Source organism: Euleptes europaea, chromosome 4 (assembly GCF_029931775.1).
Source record: "Euleptes europaea isolate rEulEur1 chromosome 4, rEulEur1.hap1, whole genome shotgun sequence".
Lineage (NCBI taxonomy): Eukaryota > Metazoa > Chordata > Lepidosauria > Squamata > Sphaerodactylidae > Euleptes > Euleptes europaea.
The window spans coordinates 20,950,334-20,970,727 of record NC_079315.1 but is presented as its reverse complement, the minus strand read 5'-3'; the positions used below and the strand labels follow the sequence as shown (position 1 = coordinate 20,970,727).

Below are 20,394 nucleotides of genomic sequence, written 5' to 3'. Positions count from 1 at the left end.
GGACCCTAATATTATAGAAACCGTAGCTAACTTTCTTGTTGGTATGATTGCAATCTGTTCTGCCTTATAATAGCTTTCTATGTGTTTTACTGTATTCTGCCAAATGTTCTTATGCCAATAAAGGTACCTGATCTGAACTTTTCATTGCACACCTGGAATTTTTCCTGTATGGATAACCTTCTCCCCGTTTTGTATCTGTCCCCACTGTGTGGCTTTCATCATCCACACTGGAGCCAGGACTTCACAATGAGGTACAGCAATGGATGAAGTAACTATCAGTCTATTCTTAACATTTCAGCCCAAAAACACCAAAACACTGAATGCAGGACGGAATGCACATGAAGAGGTGGAGCTGCAAAAACAGGTGCAGAGGTACAGAACAAGTTTATTCTTATCATGGAATGGCTGTCATTCTCTCGTACAGAAAAAAGAGTTGGATGTGGGGAAAACATTGCAGTGGCAGCAAAACCTGCCTTCCATCCCTCACCATGGGTGGCTTGGAACTCATAAATTGCATATGGTATGCAATGTGTCTATATGCCCAGTGAAACATGGCATGTCTCCCCCCACCCGCCCATGCACACACAAGGGACCTTTCATTTAGAAAATGTAGCATCCATGCCACCCTAAGGGAATGAGGGCAAGATGAAGAAAGGAAGAAGAATCTTCCTGCTTCTTAGCTAAGGTTGCCAGCTCTGGCTTGGGAAATACCTGGAGGTTTTGGAGGTGGAGCCTGAGGAGGGCGGGGTTTGGAGAGGGGACTTCAATGCCATATGAGTCCAATTTCCAAAGCGACCATTTTCTCCAGGGAAACTGAGCTCTGTCACCTGGAGATCACTTGTAATAGTGGGAGATTTCCAGCCACCTCCTGGAGGCTGGCAACGCTACTCTTACCCAACCGCCTGCTTCCTATCATAAGGAGCACCATGAGGTTCTGAATGCTTGGACTGAGGATTGGGGCAAATCAGGCTATTTGCTGAGTACTGCAAGGTGAGTTGAAGGGGGAAGAGAGTCATGCATGGCTACTTGCAATATCCCAGCTGTCCTTCCCTAGACACTCACAGTCCATCATGAGAGACTGCTATTAAACACTTGCTCACCCGCTCCCCTTCTGGCGACAGCATTGCTAAAATATCGTTGGTGAGAACCTTTTCTTCTCCTTCGGCTGGAGCCATAAACGCAAATTCCAGCTTAGCAATTGAATCAAAGCACTTCCTTAAATGAGGCTGGACAGCTTGAGGATTACGAGTCTGAGCCAAAATCTCCAAAAGTTCATCGTTCGACAAAAAGTAAAATCTGTTCGTAAACAATGCGGAAAACGTTTTTTAAAAATGCAACTTTTAAAAATTCTTTTTCATAAGTTTATTCCTAAAATAGATTTTAGATAGAACAGAGGATAATTTTAGGCAGAAGGCCTACTCTGCTCTAGAATCAATTATTCTCACTTATTTCAGTGAAACTTATTCATAATCAAATATAAGAATGGAGACTAAATAAGAAGTTAAATTGTACATTATTTCCAACAACTTAAAGCCAAAAACTTAGGAATGTGATCCAGCTGAAGTTAAACACGTTTAAGTCCTCATTGATTGGAATGAAAATAATTACCTTTCCCATTGAAAGTAATGCTTAACTCTTCTGCTGAGATCAAGTAGACCAGGGCTTCGCTTTTTCGACTCACGACCCCTTTTCGCCCAATATATTTTTACACGACCCCGGGTATATAGGTATACAAATCAAACATTTACTGTTGCCAAATTTTTTGCAACCCCCACATTCAGTTATGCGACCCCATATGGGGTTGCAACCCACAGTTTAAGAAGCTTTGAACTAGACAACAAAATGCTTAGCTGTGGCTAGACCATATCCTTCACTATAAGAAAAAGCTGTCACGTTCAGACTTCATTACCTTGTTACTCAGTCACAACTAACCTCGGGAAGATAACTCTCTTGGACTCCAAATATGCCTCCAGACACTTCTGAATTTGATCAAGAAGGGCATTGTTATTCTGGAAGGTCTCTAACAGGCCTGTGTCAGAAGAACAACGTTTAATAAACTTGCACAGTGAAAATAAAAAAAGGTGTGTGCGTGTGTACTGGAGTGAAAAAGGAGGAAAAGAAAACGGTTTTATAATACAGACTGCCTTCCGATTTTATGCGCTCTACTTGAAATTTGTTTATTTAAAATAAGCCGCCTTTCTATCTTACGGAACTCCAAGCTGGCTTACAACGTAAATAGAACATAAAACATAAAAAACACAGAACACATAAAAGGCCATGAATTAAAATTATCATTTAAAACTGCCAACGGGCTGAAAAATTAAACGAATTGAACGCCACCCTGAATAAAACCGCCATCAGCTGCCTCCTGAAGACCAAGAGCAAGGGGGCCAGGCACACTTCCCTGGCAAGACTGTTCCATAATTGTGGGGCTACCACTGAAAAGACCCTCTCCTGTGTACCCACCAGATGAGCTTTTTGGGTTGAAGGGACAGTCAAGAGGCCCTCTCCCTGTGATCTTAATTCTTGGGCAGGAACATATGGGAGAAGACGGTTCTTCAGATACCCTGGTACTAAGTCATGTAGGGCTTTAAATGTTTTTATCAAATGAGATTAGAAATTTTAAAAATACAGTCGCCGCATGGTTTTCTCAGCCAAGTGCCTCATCAAGATGCACTAGCAAAGCAACAATAACGCAACAATACACAAGCATATGATGTGGCCATCATCACAGCTGGTCACGGGTAGCTGTAATCTCTGTAGAACACACACATGGCTAGTCACCGGGATCATCCAGTGACTGGGTTTGTTGGAGAAGTTACCAGAAAGTAAGGAAAAATATATACTAGAGGAAAAAGGAGGATAGGAAAAAATACAGTAAAACAAGATATCAGAGACTACATGGAACAATAAGACTGATATCAAGCACAGTACCAGAAGAAAATGTAGGATGAGTCATTTATGTGTATATTTTAAAAAAGATAAAGCAAAATCATATTCCTAATAATCTGACTATGTGTACTAATTACTGTTAAAAAATCACTGCAATAGATCAGTGGTTCCCAAACCTTTTGGGACACCGCCCCCTTGGTTCCACAAACTCAACCCCAGCACCCCCTACCTTTTCCAACAACACAGCTGAAGGGGCCCACCTCTAGCGCGCCCATGCTGCCCCCTTGCCTCTTAGTGCCCACTTAGGTAATCCCACCGCCCCCCAGGGGGTGGTACTGCCCACTTTGAGAACCACTCCAATAGATTAATAGTACCCAACAGACAAGACAAACATTGGCTTTATGAACATAGGTGTGGCTTATTAAAAATAATGCCAGTAGACACTGCACAGCATGTATTCCCTGTTGCATTTTTTAAACAGTACATACAAGTATCTTATTTTACTGGGGTCAGAAGGTTGCAACTTTAGACAAGTTAATACCTGGTTGAGTGGCTGCTCGGAGAGCATTTGGCAGACGATTAACTTTCCTCATAACTTCCTTCCAGGCCTTGTCAACCTGCAAGAACATCTTTGCTTCTGCCGGCAGCTGTCTCTGGATATCAGGAGCGCTGAAAATACTTTCCAAGTACAGCCAGTTTCTCTGACATGTCAGCCATTCTTCCTGGAAAATTAAGAAAAATAAATGTTTCTTAACAGCCTTTCAAATTAGAAAAACAAACAAAAAACAAAGAGTACAAGACTGGCTTTGTAATCTTCAAGCGACTAAATGACCGTCATATTAAAAAAAGAAAAAAAGAAATGCAGCCTATGGAAGGTGTTGTAGTCTTAGGCCCTGGGCTTTCTGCCTATGCAAGGAAACTCCTCAGTCTCTGCCCTTGCAGTTCAGGAAGGAAGAGAGAAGTTTAGCTCAGTGAACAGTGAGCACATCCAGCACAAAAAGATGAGATATATATTCTTTTAGTTTACGAATAAACATATAACTCTAGCAGCGCATTCCTGAGCCTTGAGGGCAAAAGCCCTCAGGAGGCCAGGAAGGCACTGTGCTGGCGTTCGAGCCCCCTGTGCCAGTGACCGGGCTACTTACATCAGCGTTAGTGGCCCCAGTGCCAGAGTGAAGGCCTGGTCGCCGCCACAGCGCCACCCTGGAACGCCAGTGGGGCCTTCCACCGGCGTCCCATTGGTGTAAAGGCCCGCGCCGGCATTTCGGGGGGCATTCCGGCATCCTAGGAGGTGTTCCCAGGGCGTTCTTGGGGGAGGAGCTGCCGTTAGGCAGCCTCCTGTCCCCTTTAGCCCAGGGTATGCTGGCAGCGAAAAGAGCGAGGCTGCGCCTGCTTTTTAACACACACATCCTCACTTTTCTCTATGGGGCGAAAAGCCCCATTAAAAAAATTTTAAAACCGCAATAAGACTTTTAAAATGTTTTCGGCGTGTGAGGAACTGTTTAGGAGGCGCCGCGGAGCCTCCTCCTTCCCGCATGCCACCAGCTCAGGAATGCACTGTAATTCTCCATTTGGAGCAATGCTGTTGTGGAATGCATACCCATACACTTTACGTGTAAGAGACCAGTGGGGCCTTTTACAGTCTGCATCACTTCAAAACTGGACATTCTCATCTCCAGCGTAGTGGATGTTCCACCTTTCCTTGACTGACACACCAGAGAAAGTCAGCATATAAAAACCAACTGTTCTTCATCTTCTTTTAGAATGAGGTCAAAATGTGGATGGTCTCTGCCACTCTTTTCTACCCTATTAATAAGTATCTAATAGGTTGGTATCTTTTGGGGGGGGTCAGGCATGGGAGAAACTGGGGAAGATCCTGCTAGCTAGCTGGCTACAGAAGCTGGATACCGTCGCGCCAAGTTTGTTCTCTTTGCTCCCCAATACCTAAGACCTGGGCATGTCCAGAAGCATGAAGAGCTCTCATCTGTATTTATTTACTTATTGATATTTTCAATTTATACCCTGCCCCTTCCCCCACTACAGCGGGTCTTGGGGTGGGTAACATGATGTCACGTAGAAACAGAAACAGTTAACATTTGATATACAGCAACTCCCTACCCAAAAAAGGGAACTGATTTCAACACTGCTACTGGCAGCAAAATTTCCGATTGCCTCATACTGGAAAAAAGCAAAGATGCCCTCTACTGGGCAATGGTATGAGAAGGTGTAGAACCTTTTAATTGTAGATATCTTCACAACTTAAAGCAGCAAATAACTTATCTTACACTACAAACTTTTTAAATAGATGGCTGCCTTTTCTAGAATATGTGGAGCAGGGGGCATCACGAAGTAAACGATGCCCACGAAACCATTGTATGATTTGCATTTATTAAGTTCTGCTAAGTGAGTACAACAAATGGTATGATTTCTATAAAAAAGCACTGAACATATATTGGGACCAAATTTTGAAACATATCTCAACTGTATCAGGAATTTAACCTACTGCTGTTGCATTTTTATTTTTGCTGTTGTAGTTATTGTAAACTAAAATTAAAATAAAGAGTTACTTTAAAAAAAACTCCATAAAACAATACAAATAATAAAGGTGACACCCTAAGCTCCCAGTAGAGCTGACTCCCGAGACTAACAGACCCTATACAAAGTAAGTGGGGAGGGGGACCAAGGGAAGCATGTAGAAGGGGGGGGGGCTCTGCCTGGTGACCAGTGCATGTAATAGAGCAGCCAAAAGTTCTCAATCTTCAGTTCTTAGCCTGGAACTGGGAAGAATATTAGCTAGAAGAGAAATATGACCTGCTTGGCGCTCATAAGCTTCCCTCTCCCTTTCTTGTTTGCTTTTTTTTTTTCTGCACTGTTAGCTTTGGATCCCCATGGGGGGGGGGAAGCGGAATATAAATAAACAAAACACGCTACACCTATGGTTTGGGGGACAGCACTATTCTCAGTTCTTCCAACACCCTTTCTTTCTGTCGTACAACCAAAACTTCATGTGCAGGACTGAGATGATTATCCACCCTCAAAATACATTATTTTGCACTTTTCGGTGCTGAATAGCCGTTATCAACTCTAAACCTTTCGAGACCCTGTTAAAAAACCTTTCACATATTTTCAGCTAATTGAGTATTATCTGCAAATACTGACAAGGGCATACTTCTTTTCCAGGCTATTAATGACCAAGCTGAAAATAGCCAATCAAGAATCTGCCCCTGCAGTCATGTGTCTTTCATGAAACTGATGTATAAACACTATCTTACCAAAGATTAAGGCACATTATTTTCTTTTGTTCTGTGAATGTCACTCCATTGACATTGCAACCAAATATGTATAATCTGATGTGCCTATTTCTCCTTCTAGGATTACTGGGACTTCCTGATTACTTCTGTCACACAAGAAAGACAACCATATAACTGAATCTTCTCACTATGTATTCCTGGTCATTTATATCAATTTGCCACCATACAGCAATTGCAATTCTGGGATACCATTTAGGTGCAAATTAGATAACATTTTCAAGGTTACCTCTCTGCTTTAAGGCAGGAACCAAAAGACAATAAGAAATTCTTTTTGTACTAGGGTACTCACCAACGTCTGACTGAACAAAGCAAGCTGCTTTTGCCATTCATCAACTCGTGCTTTGAGAGGGCCGACATATCGCGAAGAGGCTATTGTTGCTACGTTAATAGTACTGTCATCCAGGAGGACCTTGAATTAAAAGAGCATTTTTGATGGCCCAGTTTCCCATTAGAAGGATCAGAGTTAATTGGAAAAACAAACTGAGCTTTAGCTAAAAGCACACTAACAGTACAATACTAGAAACACTATCCTGGGAATGAGCCCCACTGCATAGACCAGGGGTGGGGATCGTCAGGCCCGGGGCCATTTAAGGCTCGCAAAATCATTTGGTCTGGCCCTTCATGGGTCCTGGCAGATTTCTAGCTCAGAAGGATCTAAGACTGGTGATCTGCCCCCTCCCACGGACAGGAATAGCCTCTATTCAAGGCAGATGTGAGTTTGTTTTGCAGAGAAAAGGAACCTTTTTTCCTCATTGCAGAAGAGTCATTAGCTATCGAGCTGCTAGGACAGCCCAAGAAACTGTGGTAACCCTTTCCCACCCGGGCCATGGAGAAACGTATTCCCTCTGTACTACAAGAGGGCTGGGGGCGGAAGTGGAGACAATGGAGGGGTTAAAGAAGGCAGGGCCAGAATGTGGGGGGGGGGGAGGAGTTCTTAGCCAGTGTGTCCTCATTTCATCCCTGCAGGCGGAGGTAGCAGGAGCCGGCTGTAGAATCCAGCCCCAACCGTGAGGAGCAGGAGCAATTCTGGCGTGCAGCTGGCCAGCTACACCCAGCTGGTGCAACAGACCATCCTGTGCCACCAGGTGGGCAAGTGCGCCACCACTTGGATGCCTGCCTGCCTGCTTGCCACGGGGGGGGGGGTCATCTGGGGCAGCTGCCTGCTTGGAGCTTGGTTGGCTAATTTTTAAGTTGATGATTTTGTATGGCCCGCGAATGATGTTATAAATATCTAAATGGCCCTTAGTGGAAAAAAGGTTCCCCACCCCGGCATAGACCTAAACAGTATTCTGAGTAGACCTGATTAGGATGCCACTGGAATAAGGATGAAGTGTTAGTTAAGTAGACGGTGATATGTTTTCTTGGGCTGACGACCAACAAAAAAACTTGACGTTGGTTAATCATTCACCTTGTGATGGTGGAAAGTGCTGACAAGTCGCAGTGGACTTATGGTGATCCTGTCAGGTTTTCAAAAGCAAGGGACACTGGGCTTTTCCGCATTCTCTATTTCCTTGTCTCGAAGTTCCTGTTTCTTCGGTGTTTTTTTAAAGTTCCGCATGTGTTTTGCTACCTCTAGTGGTCGTTTTTATCAAGAGTAAAAAGCAGCTGCATAAATCAGCAGGGAAATAAGTGAGATATAATCTTCTGCAATATCAAATCAACCTCTAAAGCACTGGTTCCCAACCAGAGGTCTGTGGACCCCCAGGGGTCCACGAGAACTAAACCAGGGGTCCGCGAAACAAAGTTATAAACCCATAATAAATTAATATTTACGTGGGCGGCATGGCGGCGGCTCACGGGCGCAGACCGCGGCGGCGTGCAGTGGTGACTCACGGGAGCGGCGCGCGACAAGTAAGGAACATGCGGGGGTGGGGAGGCCGGGGGAGGGTGCAAGTGAGCCTCACACAACCACACACAATAGGAGAAACACTTGTCAAACCTTGTTTGATGATAGCTGTCAAAGAGGTTTTAGGGATGGAAGCCAAAAAGAAAGTACAAGAAATACCTCTATCGAACAACACGGTAAAAGCTTGAATTGAAATTATGTCAAATGACATCGAGGAGCAGCTTGTTTCGAAAATAAAAAATTCGCCATGTTTCGCTTTGCAGTGTGATGAATCGACAGACGTTTCTAATTGCAGTCAGTTGCTCGTATTTGTCCGCTTTTTAGACGACAACACTATTAAAGAGGAATTATTGATTTCGCGGAAACTGGAAACGACGTCAAAAGGTATCGACGTCATGAATATAGTGGAGTATTTTGAGAAACATAGCATTATGTGGGAAAAGCTCGCCGGCTTCTGTACGGATGGCGCTCCAGCCATGTTAGGCTCACGCTCCGGTCTAGCAACATTAATAAAACAGAAGAATCCTTCAGCAATAACAACTCATTGTATCATCCATCGTCAGGCGTTAGCTTCCAAGACTCTTCCTAAAAGCCTTGTTAATACCATGGAAATGGCCATAAAAGTGGTCAATGTTATTAAAAGCAGCGCCTTAAATACACGCCTTTTAAAAAAACTGTGCACTGAAATGGACTCTGATCATGAGACTCTTCTTTTCCACACCAAAGTTCGTTGGCTATCGAAAGGCAATATGCTGGGAAGGTTATTTGAACTAAGAAAAGAGGTTTCTAGCCGAGAAGAAAATTAAAGATTTACTAGAGCTGTTTTCTGATTCGAAAAGTCAGATGCATTTGGCTTATCTTGTGGATATTTTCTCACATTTGAATAAACTAAACTTACAGTTGCAAGGTTCTGGAAACATAAATTTAGCAGGTGTGGGAAACATTTTTATGTTTGAAGATAAACTGTGTGCCTTTATTTGCAAACTTCAATTATGGGTAGGCGAAAACAATTATTCTGCGTTTGTGACATTAAAAGCACTGATCGATGATAGTAAAGATGACATGATCACCGCAAATATACAAGACAACACCAGAAGTCATCTTCAAATGCTGGTCGATGAATTCCACCGTTACTTCCCGGAATATAACCAGACAGAATTAAAAGATACCCAAAAGCTGATTCGCAATCCTTTTGGTATTGCGTTTGAAGAGGTTGCAGAAGAAATCCAGGAAGAGCTCATTGAATTCCAAAATGATAGGCACTGAGAAGGATGCGTTTGAATCAGTTTCTCTTGAAGAATTCTGGTGTAAAAAAGCAATTTCATATCCTACAGTTCGGGGATACGCCTTGCGATATCTTATGCTCCTCTCCACAACTTATTTATGCAAACAAGGGTTTTCTGTTTTACTTATAATTAAGAACACGACAAGAAATCGATTGGAAGCAAGTGATGATATTCGTGTAGCTATGAGCAACAGTATTAGCCCCAGAATTGCCCAGCTTGTAAAAAGGATGCAAGCTCAAAAATCACATTGATTTACAATTAAAAGTTCTCTATTATAAAAATATATTCAAATATTATTCTAAGTCTAATGTTTAACTAACAGTTATGATTAAAGTTTATTTTCAAATTCTCGGAATTTTTATTTTGAACCTTGGGGTCCCTGCACCGAACAAAAAAGTCCTAGTGGTCCCTGGTCAAAAAAAGGTTGGGAACCACTGCTCTAAAGGGAGTAAAACACATGCGGAACTTAAAAAAAAAAAAAACTTAAGAAATAGGAACTTTGAGAAGAGAATGCAGAAAAGCCCATTCAGAGGTAGTTTGCCATTGCCTGACTCTTCGTAGTGACCCTGGACTTCCTTGGTGGTCTCCAAGCCAAGTACTAACTAAGGCTGACCCTGTTTAGTTTCTGGGATCCAACAAGATAACCTGGGCCATCCAGGTCAGGGCTTAAATGAAACAGCAATAACTAATAACATTGATTTGAATTCTTTGTATATTACCAAAACATCATTATCATATAAACATGGTTTCAAAGGGTACCCATGGTGGTGTGCAGTAGAAAAGCAAGATTTGAGTCCAGTAGCTTAGAACCTCAGAGATCGATCATGATATCAGCTTTCAAGAGTCAAAGCTCTCATTCCAAGTGGTCTTGTCTGCTTTTCAAGCACATATAGGCTTGTTCATAAAATCTCACTTTGCTATATTTCTCCTTCCTTTTGATGTTCCGTGTTACCGAAAATATTTGCTAGAGTGGAATCTATAGTTCTTCTGCAGAGTGTAGGCACAAAAAGAGGGGGGAAATGACCCCTTTAAAAATAACCTCAGGTGTACCAAAAGTCATATTTATTTATTTATTTGAATTTTTTTAATGTTGCTGAAGGGTGCAACTGAACTCATGCGCAACATTAAAAAAAACACTCACAATAGCTAGCCCTTTACATGCTAAAACTAGCCCTTAAAAAAGGTAAAGGTCCCCTGTGCAAGCACCGAGTCATTCCTGACCCATGGGGTGACGTCACATCCCGACGTTTACTAAGCAGACTTTATTTACGGGGTGGTTTGCCAGTGCCTTCCCCAGTCATCTTTCCTTTACCCCCAGCAAGCTGGGTCCTCATTTTACCGACCTCGGAAGGATGGAAGGCTGAGTTAACCTTCAGCCAGCTACCTGAAACCAACTTCCGTTGGGATCGAACTCAGATCGTGATCAGAGCTTTTGACTGCAGTACTGCAGCTTACCACTCTGCGCCACGGGGCTCCTTATTTATATGTTTTTCAGCACATGAAGTGCTACTTTGGAAAGGGTTTTCTTTTCCTCCTATTTTTATGCTGCCCAAGAGCACTTCTTGGAAATGGCAACAAAAATAAACATTTTTTTTCTTTCAGGGTAGGCATTTATTTAGCTTTTTAAAATATATTTTAAAATATATATTTAAATATATATTAAATATATTTAAAATATATAAAAATCTTCAGAATTCTCAAAGGAATTACCATTTTATCTGCATGAGATCTTTCACCAACCTCCTGAAAGTCACTGTTACTTTTCTGGACACTCTAGGAACGGAACCCGACCATAACAGAACCACAGAATAGTAATGTAGGAGAACTGGGGCAATTGGCCTTAGCATGAGCATTTTCGTACCTGAATGTCATCTGTGCCACCAAGGATAAAAATATCTTTGGCATCACGATGTGGAAGAACAATGAATTCCGTTGTTTTCCAAGAATCTTCTACCTGGGAGGAAAAAAACAACTTTTTTTGCTGCATCGAAAATTCGTTTGCCAAGATGGATTTGGGGTAGACCAATTAATCAGTTAATTTCCATTGCAGTAAAATGGGATTATCGAATCATTCTCTTACACCTTAAAGTGCTTGTGATGGTTACCCAGCTCCCTCTCCCCTGCTGCAGCTCGGTCTGCCCACATGCTCCGCGGATGGGGCCGTGCTCTTCCTCCCCAACTCTTCTTTGGCTCGCTTTTAGAAGGCTGCCCTGGGGTGGGGTTAATCCCAGGCTCCTCCAATCCCCCTCCCCAAAAGGTCAGGTCCTCCTGATTGCCTGAACCCAAAGGCAATGAGAGAAGAAGAGTTGGTTTTTATATGCAGACTTTCTCTACCACTTAAGGAAGAATCAAACCGGCTTACAATCACTTTCCCTTCCCCTCCCCACAACAGACACCCTGTGAGGTAGGTGGGGCTGAGAGAGCTCTAAGGGAGCTGTAACTAGGCCAAGGTCACCCAGCTGGCTTCATGTGGATGAGTGGGGAAACCAACCCAGTTCACCAGATTAGCCTCCACTGCTCATGTGGAGGAGTGGGGAATCAAACTTGGTTCTCCAGATCAGAGTCCACTGCTCCAAACCACTGCTCTTAATCACGCTGGTTCTCAGTTGAGGGTTCTTCCCCCTGGGCTCCGCCCCCTTGAGAAGCCTCAAGGCCTTCCGCTTTAGGGCCACACAGCCCTAGGGAGTACAGGGTCTTCCCGTCCTCCTTCCACCCCTCCCACCTTTGTCCCTTGCCTGGGGAACTTGGGGGCCGACTCACTGGCCTCTGTACCTTCCACCCAAACCCCATCACCCTGTGCAGCTCCCTGCAGGCCACTACCATCACCGGCAGCTGGTTCATGGGCCTCTCTGCTCCTGGCAGCCCGGAGAGTTGCCATGTCCCATCTTGCCATGGCACTGGGCTCTGTGACTTCTCTGTCCCTCTGAGCAGCCCCAGCTGCTCCTTCTCAGACCACCTTTGTCACTCGCCATTAGCTGGGTCGTTGGGGAAGGCTGTGGGGCAGTCCCCAAGTGAAAGTAAGGGTGTCAATGACCCCAATTCACAGATATAAGTATCTGCAGATGGGTCTCAAGTTTGCTATTAGAAGATAGGACACAAGTTTAAACATTTTAGACATTGTGTTTTAAAACCAAGCAGCCAGAGGCAGATGGGGAGGCCAAAACCGCTCTGGAAAGTGGCCCGCCCTGCTGCCAGGCTCTCCTGACCTCAGATGGCAAAAGAGACAACTGTAGAGAAAGGACTGCACACTTCCTTGCTGGCTGCACCACACCTGCACCAGCAGGGTGGAGGCCATGTCAGCTACTGCTGTGCCCATGCTCCTCCTCACCACCTGTTCCACACCAGAACAGGGCAAAGCTGGACACCACTGTTCCAGTGCTCATTGCTGCAGCAGGGCCAGAGAGAAGGAATACGGGCAAAACTGGCACAGGGCAAAGTTGGCCACCCCTGTGCCCGTGAATCTCTTTGCTGGCATGGTCACAGCAGGGCCAGCAAGGAGGAATACGGTACTGCTGACATAGGGTAAAGCTGGTGCTGCCATACCCGGGCTCTTCCCCACCCAGACCAGTGTAGCTCCAAGCTTTGCCCTACGCCAGCCACACTCCTCCAGCCACACTATGGGGGGTGGGGATGGCCAGGGCTTAGGGCAATGGACCACCAAGATTTCTTCCAGTATAGTAAATGGCCGATCCACCCCTACCTACTGCATGTTTATCCAATACAAACGAACAAATCGCAAAATAACACAGAACCAGGACAGCTGGCAAAAATATAAACAGATTTAAAAAGAAACAAAATCGGAAGCATCTCCTCGTTCCCACTTTTTAGTAAGCTTACTTCAGATTTCGGTCTTTATACTATATTTTGCATTTTTACTAAAATTATTGTCTGTTCTTAAATTGAGGGAGTACTTCTGGTCAGGTTTACTCAGAACCATATTATTCAACTGGGCTTACTTCCAGGAAAATGTCCTTAAGGTGAAAGCTCTGTTGTTATAATACTGTTAGTTTTTATGTTTTAGAGTTTGGACATTCATCCTCTGTATTTTATTGTTTCTCTTCTTCTTTTTCTTAACTTGCAGAGAGGCCTTTGACCTGAAGCAATAAAGGCTTTCGGATATTGATTTTTAATTATTATTTTTTACTCAGAACTAAATTCCAGCAATTTCAGTTTGCATGCTCATAACCCCACATAGCAAATGCAAACCATTTCTTTTCATCACTCCCAGGTTAGGATATTCAATTTCAATACCTTTATTGGCATACCTGGGTTAGGATATTAAAAGTGGAAATGTTATTAAAAGTACCTTTTTGAGAATTATCTCCAACGAAGCTTCTCCTGACGCTTGCCCAGAAACGTCTTGAATCTCCTGACTGTATTCAAAAGCACCGATGTGAACCAGTCTCTCCAAGGTCAATGGATTTTCCATATCTATTAAAGGTGCACCAATCACTTGTTCCAGAATCGCCCAGTGTCTGGGTTTCAAAAAAGGGTTTCTTAGATCTGTGATAACAGGAAGCTAGAGAAGACACACCCAATGTTAGTTGAATCTGAATTCCTTTTTCTCTGAAGTGCGTACGGACGGTCAACAAACTGACTGTGATCTGCTGATGCAACACTGAGGATACAACGTTTCACCACTAATCTCCTTAGGGTTGCCAATTCCCTCATCGCCACCGGCAGGAGATTTTGGGGGTGGAGCCTGAGGAAGGTGGGGTTTGGGGAGGGGAGGGACTTCAATGCCATAGAATCTAATTGGCAAAGCGGCCATTTTCTCCAGGTGAACTGATCTCTATCGGCTGGAGATCATACATGTCTATCTGGTGTGCCATCTTATAAATAAAAGATTGTGTAAGACTCCTGACTTTTTACAAGTCAATACAAAATTATTGTAATGTTAACAAATGTTAGAACATGTTTCTTTTATGTTTGTATTGTATAGTATTTTTTATTTTTCTACGTATTTTTTTATTACATATTCTTGTTTGTATTTTATGGAAATGGAATAAAATCTTTTTAAAAAATCAGTACGAGGGTACAAATTATGGGGGTACAGAGTAAGAGATAAAGCTTCAAGAAAGCACATAATGCTATCTATATTGCATCTGAAGACTCAAAGAATCCAAGACTTTTTATAAAATAGAAAGTATCTCATTTTCATTCATCTAGTGCAGGAAGCATAACCCTCATCCAATCCACCCACCACCAGTCGTTTCTCCTTCAACAAAATTATGCAACCACAGAAACAGTTCTGAGAAGAAATTTCTTGATGTCCAGCGCTTAGTATGCTATCAGAGGTTTTATGAATAATAAATACGATTATCATTACTAATGAGACAGAAATCTGAATTTTTCATTTGAAAGCAGTTCTTGATAAAATGACATGCTTTCCCCCTTGAAACGTGTCTGAAAGTCATCGCAGACAGTCGCCGGTACCTTTTCTTTCATCCGCTCCACTTTCTCCTTGAGTTTTGGAACAACGCTATTAGGTGGCAAACCTTTTTCCAACTGGTTCACATATTTAGCATACTTAGAAACTTGGGAATTCAATAACTCTGGATCCAAGCTATCAAATTTGCTCTGTGGAAGAGATAGGTTGAGATAAGCAATAGGTCACAACAGACTTGACATAATTTTGGCGAACAAAAACCGAAAAATAGTTACTATAATAGAAGATTATAATATAATATAATAGTCATGCTAGGAAAAGTTGAGGGCAGCAGGAAAAGAGGAAGACCCAACAAGAGATGGATTCACTCAATAAAGGAAGCCACAGCCTTCAATTTGCAAGATCTGAACAAGGCTGCCAAAGATAGGACATTTTGGAGGACTTTCATTCATAGGGTCGCCATGAGTCGGAAGCGACTTGACGGCACTTAACACACACACACATAATAGAAGATGCAGGGCTTCTTCTAACAATGGGAAAAATTATTAAACAGCCTTGCTTGGAAGAAGAAGAAGAGTTGGTTTTTATATGCCGACTTTTTCTACCACTTAAGGAAGAATCAAACCGGCTTACAATCACCTTTCCTTCTCCTCCCCACTACAGACACCCTGTGAGGTAGGTGGGGCTGAGAGAGCTCTAAGAGACCTGTGATAGCCCAAGGTCACCCAGCTGGCTTCATGTGTAGGAGTGGGGAAACCACCAGATTAGCATCCACTCATGTGGAGGAGTGGGGAATCAAACCCGGTTCTCCAGATGAGAGTCCACTGTTCCAAACCACTGCTCTTAACCTCTACATCACGCTGGCTGGAGAAAAAGAGTATCTGGAAACTCAAAACAATTCATTTACTGCCCATCTTGACCTGTGCCAAACATCCTGAAGCAAAATGTAGAATATACCTAAGAATATATTCAAACAGAAAACTTGCATATGATCAGTAAATTCTTAAAATGAGGATAATCAGCCTCTTGCCCGAGTAAGCACCAGAACTACTGAAAGGAAAAATAATATTCATCGGTTCTTGTAGGCTATCCGGGCTGTGTGACCGTGGTCTTGGTATTTTCTTTCCTGACATTTCGCCAGCAGCTGTGGCAGGCATCTTCAGAGGAGTAACACTGAAGGAGTAACACTGAAGTCCACGGTCACACAGCCCGGATAGCCAAGAACCGATGAACTCTGACCGTGAAGGCCTTCGAAAAATAATATTATTAAAAAGAAGAAAATAACTACCTTAATACTGATAGTCACCTGCCTTAGCCATGCAGTCTAATGGACCTTCTAATGCCAAAGCAGAAAAAAGAGCCACTTTTATGGCAAACTACCATAAACTTTATATATGTTAAGAACACAAGAACATAAGAAAAGTCATGCTGGATCAGAACAAGACCTATCAAGTCCAGCAGTCTGTTCACACTGGGGCCAACCAGGTGCCTCTAGGAAGTCCACAAACAAGATGACTGCAGCAGCATTATCCTGCCTGTGTTTCACAGCACCTAATATAATGGGCATGCTCCTCTGATACTGGAGAGAATAGTATTCATTTTGACTAGTAGCCATGGATAGCCCTAACCTCCATGAACATGTCCACTCCCCTCTTAAAGCCTTCCAAGTTGGCAGCCATCACCACATCCTGTGGCAGGGAGTTCCACAAGTTAACTATGTGTTACGTGAAGAAATATGTTCCAGGATAATGGCTGAAGTATCAAAACGTCTGCACGCCATGCAGAGCTGCTCTCGCACATAGAAATAAATGTGAATTCATGAAAAATCAGCTGTTCTGTTTTTGAGATTTTATAAGCGTTTCAACCTACCAGCTTTTGTTCTTCTCTCTTACATTCAATTTGGGCAAAGCAGGTGAGGAAGCCACAGAATAACAACTTTTAAAAATAGCTTCCTTTGATCAGCAGTGCCATCCTAAGGAGAGCTACATCCTTCTAAGTCCACTGAAGTCAATGTGCTCAGAAGGGTGTGTAACTCTGTTCAGGATTGCCCAATTAGGGAGCAACTCTAAGCAGGTCTACTCAGAAGTAAGCCCCATATTATTAAGCCCCAGAATAGTGTTTTTAGGATTGCATTCGTAGTCATGTAACAATCTCTCTCCTACAAAAATACATCTCTCTATATATTTTTAAATCAAAATTTCTATGGATTAAAGAACAATATATGCAGTTTATTACCTCCATCCATTCTTCATCAAGTATTGCCCATTCGGAGAGAGAATCCCATAATAGCTGTTTCAGTTTCAGCTCTGCACAAACTTCCTCCAGAGCGTCAAATTTTGTTAAGTCCACCTTTCAAGAAAGAATTGCAGATGATAAAGCAGAACATCAGTACGCATTGTGAAGGTTTCTTTTTGTCAGTCGCTAGAGGGACTCCAAGCCAGGTTTACTCCTTCCCACTTGTCCTCTGGGCAGCGCTACACTAATGAACCAAGTTTTTCTGTCTGCCAGTGAGCAGAGGGACCTTTCAGTTACAGGACATATCGGGACAGCAATGAGGGGGGGAGGCAGGGCCGGATTAAGACCTTTAGAGGCCCTAAGTGCATAAAAGGTTTTGGCACCCCCATATATATGTAATTCAAAATATAAACAATAAACCATCAAAATGAAACAAAACACAGTAAGATGGAAAACAATGTTTATTTTTGTACACTTCCGCTTTATTTGTACTTGAAAAGATTTCTCCTACTTTTTCTGGACCCTGGTTCACATGAACACATGAAGCTGCCTTATACTGAACCAGATCCTTGATCCATAAGAGTCAGTATTGTCTACTCAGACCAGCAGCGGCTCTCCAGGGTCTCCGGCAGAGGTCTTTCACATCACCTACTTACTTGCCTAGTCCCTTGAACTGGAGATGCGGGGGGATTGAACCTGGGACTTTCTGCATGCCAAGAAGATGCTCTACCTCTGAGCCACAGACCCTCCCCAAACTGCACCTATTGCAGTTTTGCACCACATGGTCCATGGTAAATCTGGCAATGGAAAATTGCTGTGGTGCCCCCCTTCCCTTGATGCCCTAAGCACGTGCTTATTTTGTTTAATGGTTAATCCAGCCCTGGGGGAGGGGGGAATCACTTAGAAGAAGTTGCCCACATGGAGAATCTGAGAACACCCAGCTGGCGGCCTGAGCTAGAAAACTTGATTATGAAAATACAAGAAATGGACTATCCAATGTTACGGTAGCAACCTTCCAGTGCTATCATAAGCAGAGTTCTACCTTTCTAAGTCCACTGAAGTCAATGGGCTTCTATCTGCTTAGGACTGCATGGTACATAGGGTTGCCAGCCTCCAGGTAGTAGCTGGAGATCTCCAGCTAGTACCCCCGTTAGAACATTAACATCAAGAGTCCACCACTGCAGAGAAGATAACACATATCTGGGGATGGACAATCGCTTATATTGGGAGTCCACGTTAATCCTGAAGGCTCTAAGAAACCAGTTTTGGAGTGGACGCATTCTAAGTCGTGCAAACTCCATCACCGCCGTGGTGGATGCCATAAGGCCCAATAACTTTTGTATTTGATGCGCTGCCTGGAACCTTTTGTGAACAAATCTATTCACCAGTTTTCTGATGGCATAGGCCCTCGGCAATGATAGGAAGGCCCGGGCAGAGTGGGCATCCAGATACGCCCCAATAAATGTTTGGGCTCGTGCGGGAGTCAATTGAGACTTTTCAAAATTAACCAAAAGGCCCAAATTATAAAGTGTTGAAAGGATCAAGTCCACCTGTGTGGACAGTTCTGGTTGTGAATGGGCCACCATCAGCCAGTCATCAAGGTAGGGGAATATAATGCACCCCTTGAGGGCGAGATGAGCTACTACGACAGCAAGGCACTTAGTGAAGGTCCTAGGGGCGGTTGAGAGGCCGAACGGCAACACATTATATTGGTAGCACTTGCCATTGCACCAAAAACGTAAATACTGGCGACACTGTTCGTGGATCGCTATATGGAAGTAGGCGTCACGGAGGTCCAGCGCTACAAACCACATGTGGGCATCGAGGAAAGGAAGCACCTCAGAGAGGGTAAGCATACGGAATTTCCTGGTCTTGACAAAGATATTAAGGTCTTGCAGATCCAGGATAGGGCGTTTCCCTCCACCTTTCTTATCCACTAGTAAAAAGTGGGAGTAGAACCCATGACTCAGATCTAAAGGTGACACCTCAGATATAGCTCCCTTAGACAGCAGGGTGTGGACCTCCGCAAGGAGGAGATCAGAATTATGACAAACAGAATGTCCAACAGGTCTAAAAGGAGGAAGAGTGTCAAATTCAATGAAATAACCATATTTTATTATTTTAAGAACCCAAACATCAGTAGTGATAAACGACCACTCAGAGAAGAACAGTGACAACCGGTCACAAAAATTAACAGACACGTCTAGTCATGCTTGCTTTGCCCTGGGAAAAGAACCCGGAGATCCCCTCTGGCCCCTACGAGACCTGTTTTTGTTAGGGAACTTCCTGTCCTGTTGTGGGTGAAGAAAGGATGGGCGGAAGGGGGGCTGATGAGGGGCCTGGAACCTATAAGGGCAAGTGGTTTGGGTAGCTGGGTGACCAAAGTAGCGCCTCTTAGCATCAGAGGGTTGACGAGTGATTCCAAGGGATTTAGCGTTCGTCTTATTTTTCTAAAGGTGTCTGTTTGGTCGCTAAATAGAGCCGTCCCTTCGAAGGGAAGGTCCTCTATACGAGCCTTGGTGTCGTGAGGAAGTGAAGATTGACGCAACCAAGCATGCCTCCGGATAACTATCGCAGAAGCTATGGCCTTGCTAGATGAGTCTGTCACGTGCCGGGCAGTCGCCAGCTGCTGCCTCGCCAGAGACGTCCCCTCTGATTGAACTGCAAGGACCGAAGGGCGCTGGTCATCAGAGACGAGGGCAATCTGGAGGGATATGCGATCCCAAAGGGAATATTGATATCTGGCCATCATGGCCATGAAATTTGAGATGCGGACACTAACCGCAGTAGAAGAGTAAACTTTCCTGGCCAACGTGTCTAACTTACGGCCCTCTGGGTCTCGTGGGGAGGTGTGTGACCCAGACCTGAACTTCCCGGGTAGGGCTTCCACTATGATTGAGTTGGGGGGGGGGATGTTGGTAAAGGAATTCCCCACCTTCCTTGCGTATTTTGTACACATTTTCTATACGTTTAGTGGAAGAAGGGACTGAGGCTGGCTTAGCCCAATTAGCATGGAGAATCTCTAGGAGACTCTTCAGGATTGGAAATACTGCGGGGCCCACATCGGGATTATGCAGAATATCCATGACGTCGTCAATAGGACCAGAATCCTCTGGTTTGACCTCTATTTTGAGAGCCTTCGCCATGCGGATCAACTGCTCCGCACAGAGACGGACGTCTCCAGCAGGGGATAACGGTTTAGAGTCCCCAACAGTGTCCTCCGGTGAAGGAAGAGATGTGCGGGTTTCATTGCCCCAACGAATTCAGGTGAGAGGGAGGGATCATAATCAGGGTCGTAGTCGGAGTTATAGTCATCTCCCAAAGAGACAGGGGACCTGGATAAAGGAGCTCTCAAAGGAGAACGGGGTCGGGAATGGTAACGACCGTGACGAACAACTGGCGACCTCGAATCAAGCGAAGGCGTGGTATACCGGT

General features: G+C 43.9%; 1 protein-coding gene across 1 annotated transcript in view; it reads right to left on the bottom strand.

The window, feature by feature from the left end:
* Positions 1-20,394, bottom strand: part of DNAH6 (dynein axonemal heavy chain 6) — a 258,559-nt gene that overhangs the window by 213,518 nt on the left and 24,647 nt on the right. Inside the window, exons 10-17 of the mRNA XM_056849234.1 lie at positions 16,960-17,073; positions 14,772-14,915; positions 13,642-13,854; positions 11,197-11,289; positions 6,493-6,612; positions 3,434-3,614; positions 1,933-2,029; positions 1,101-1,296 (exon numbers count right to left, since the gene is read on the bottom strand). Coding sequence (XP_056705212.1) covers positions 1,101-1,296; positions 1,933-2,029; positions 3,434-3,614; positions 6,493-6,612; positions 11,197-11,289; positions 13,642-13,854; positions 14,772-14,915; positions 16,960-17,073 — 1,158 coding nt within the window. The remainder of the gene's footprint in view (positions 1-1,100; positions 1,297-1,932; positions 2,030-3,433; positions 3,615-6,492; positions 6,613-11,196; positions 11,290-13,641; positions 13,855-14,771; positions 14,916-16,959; positions 17,074-20,394) is intronic.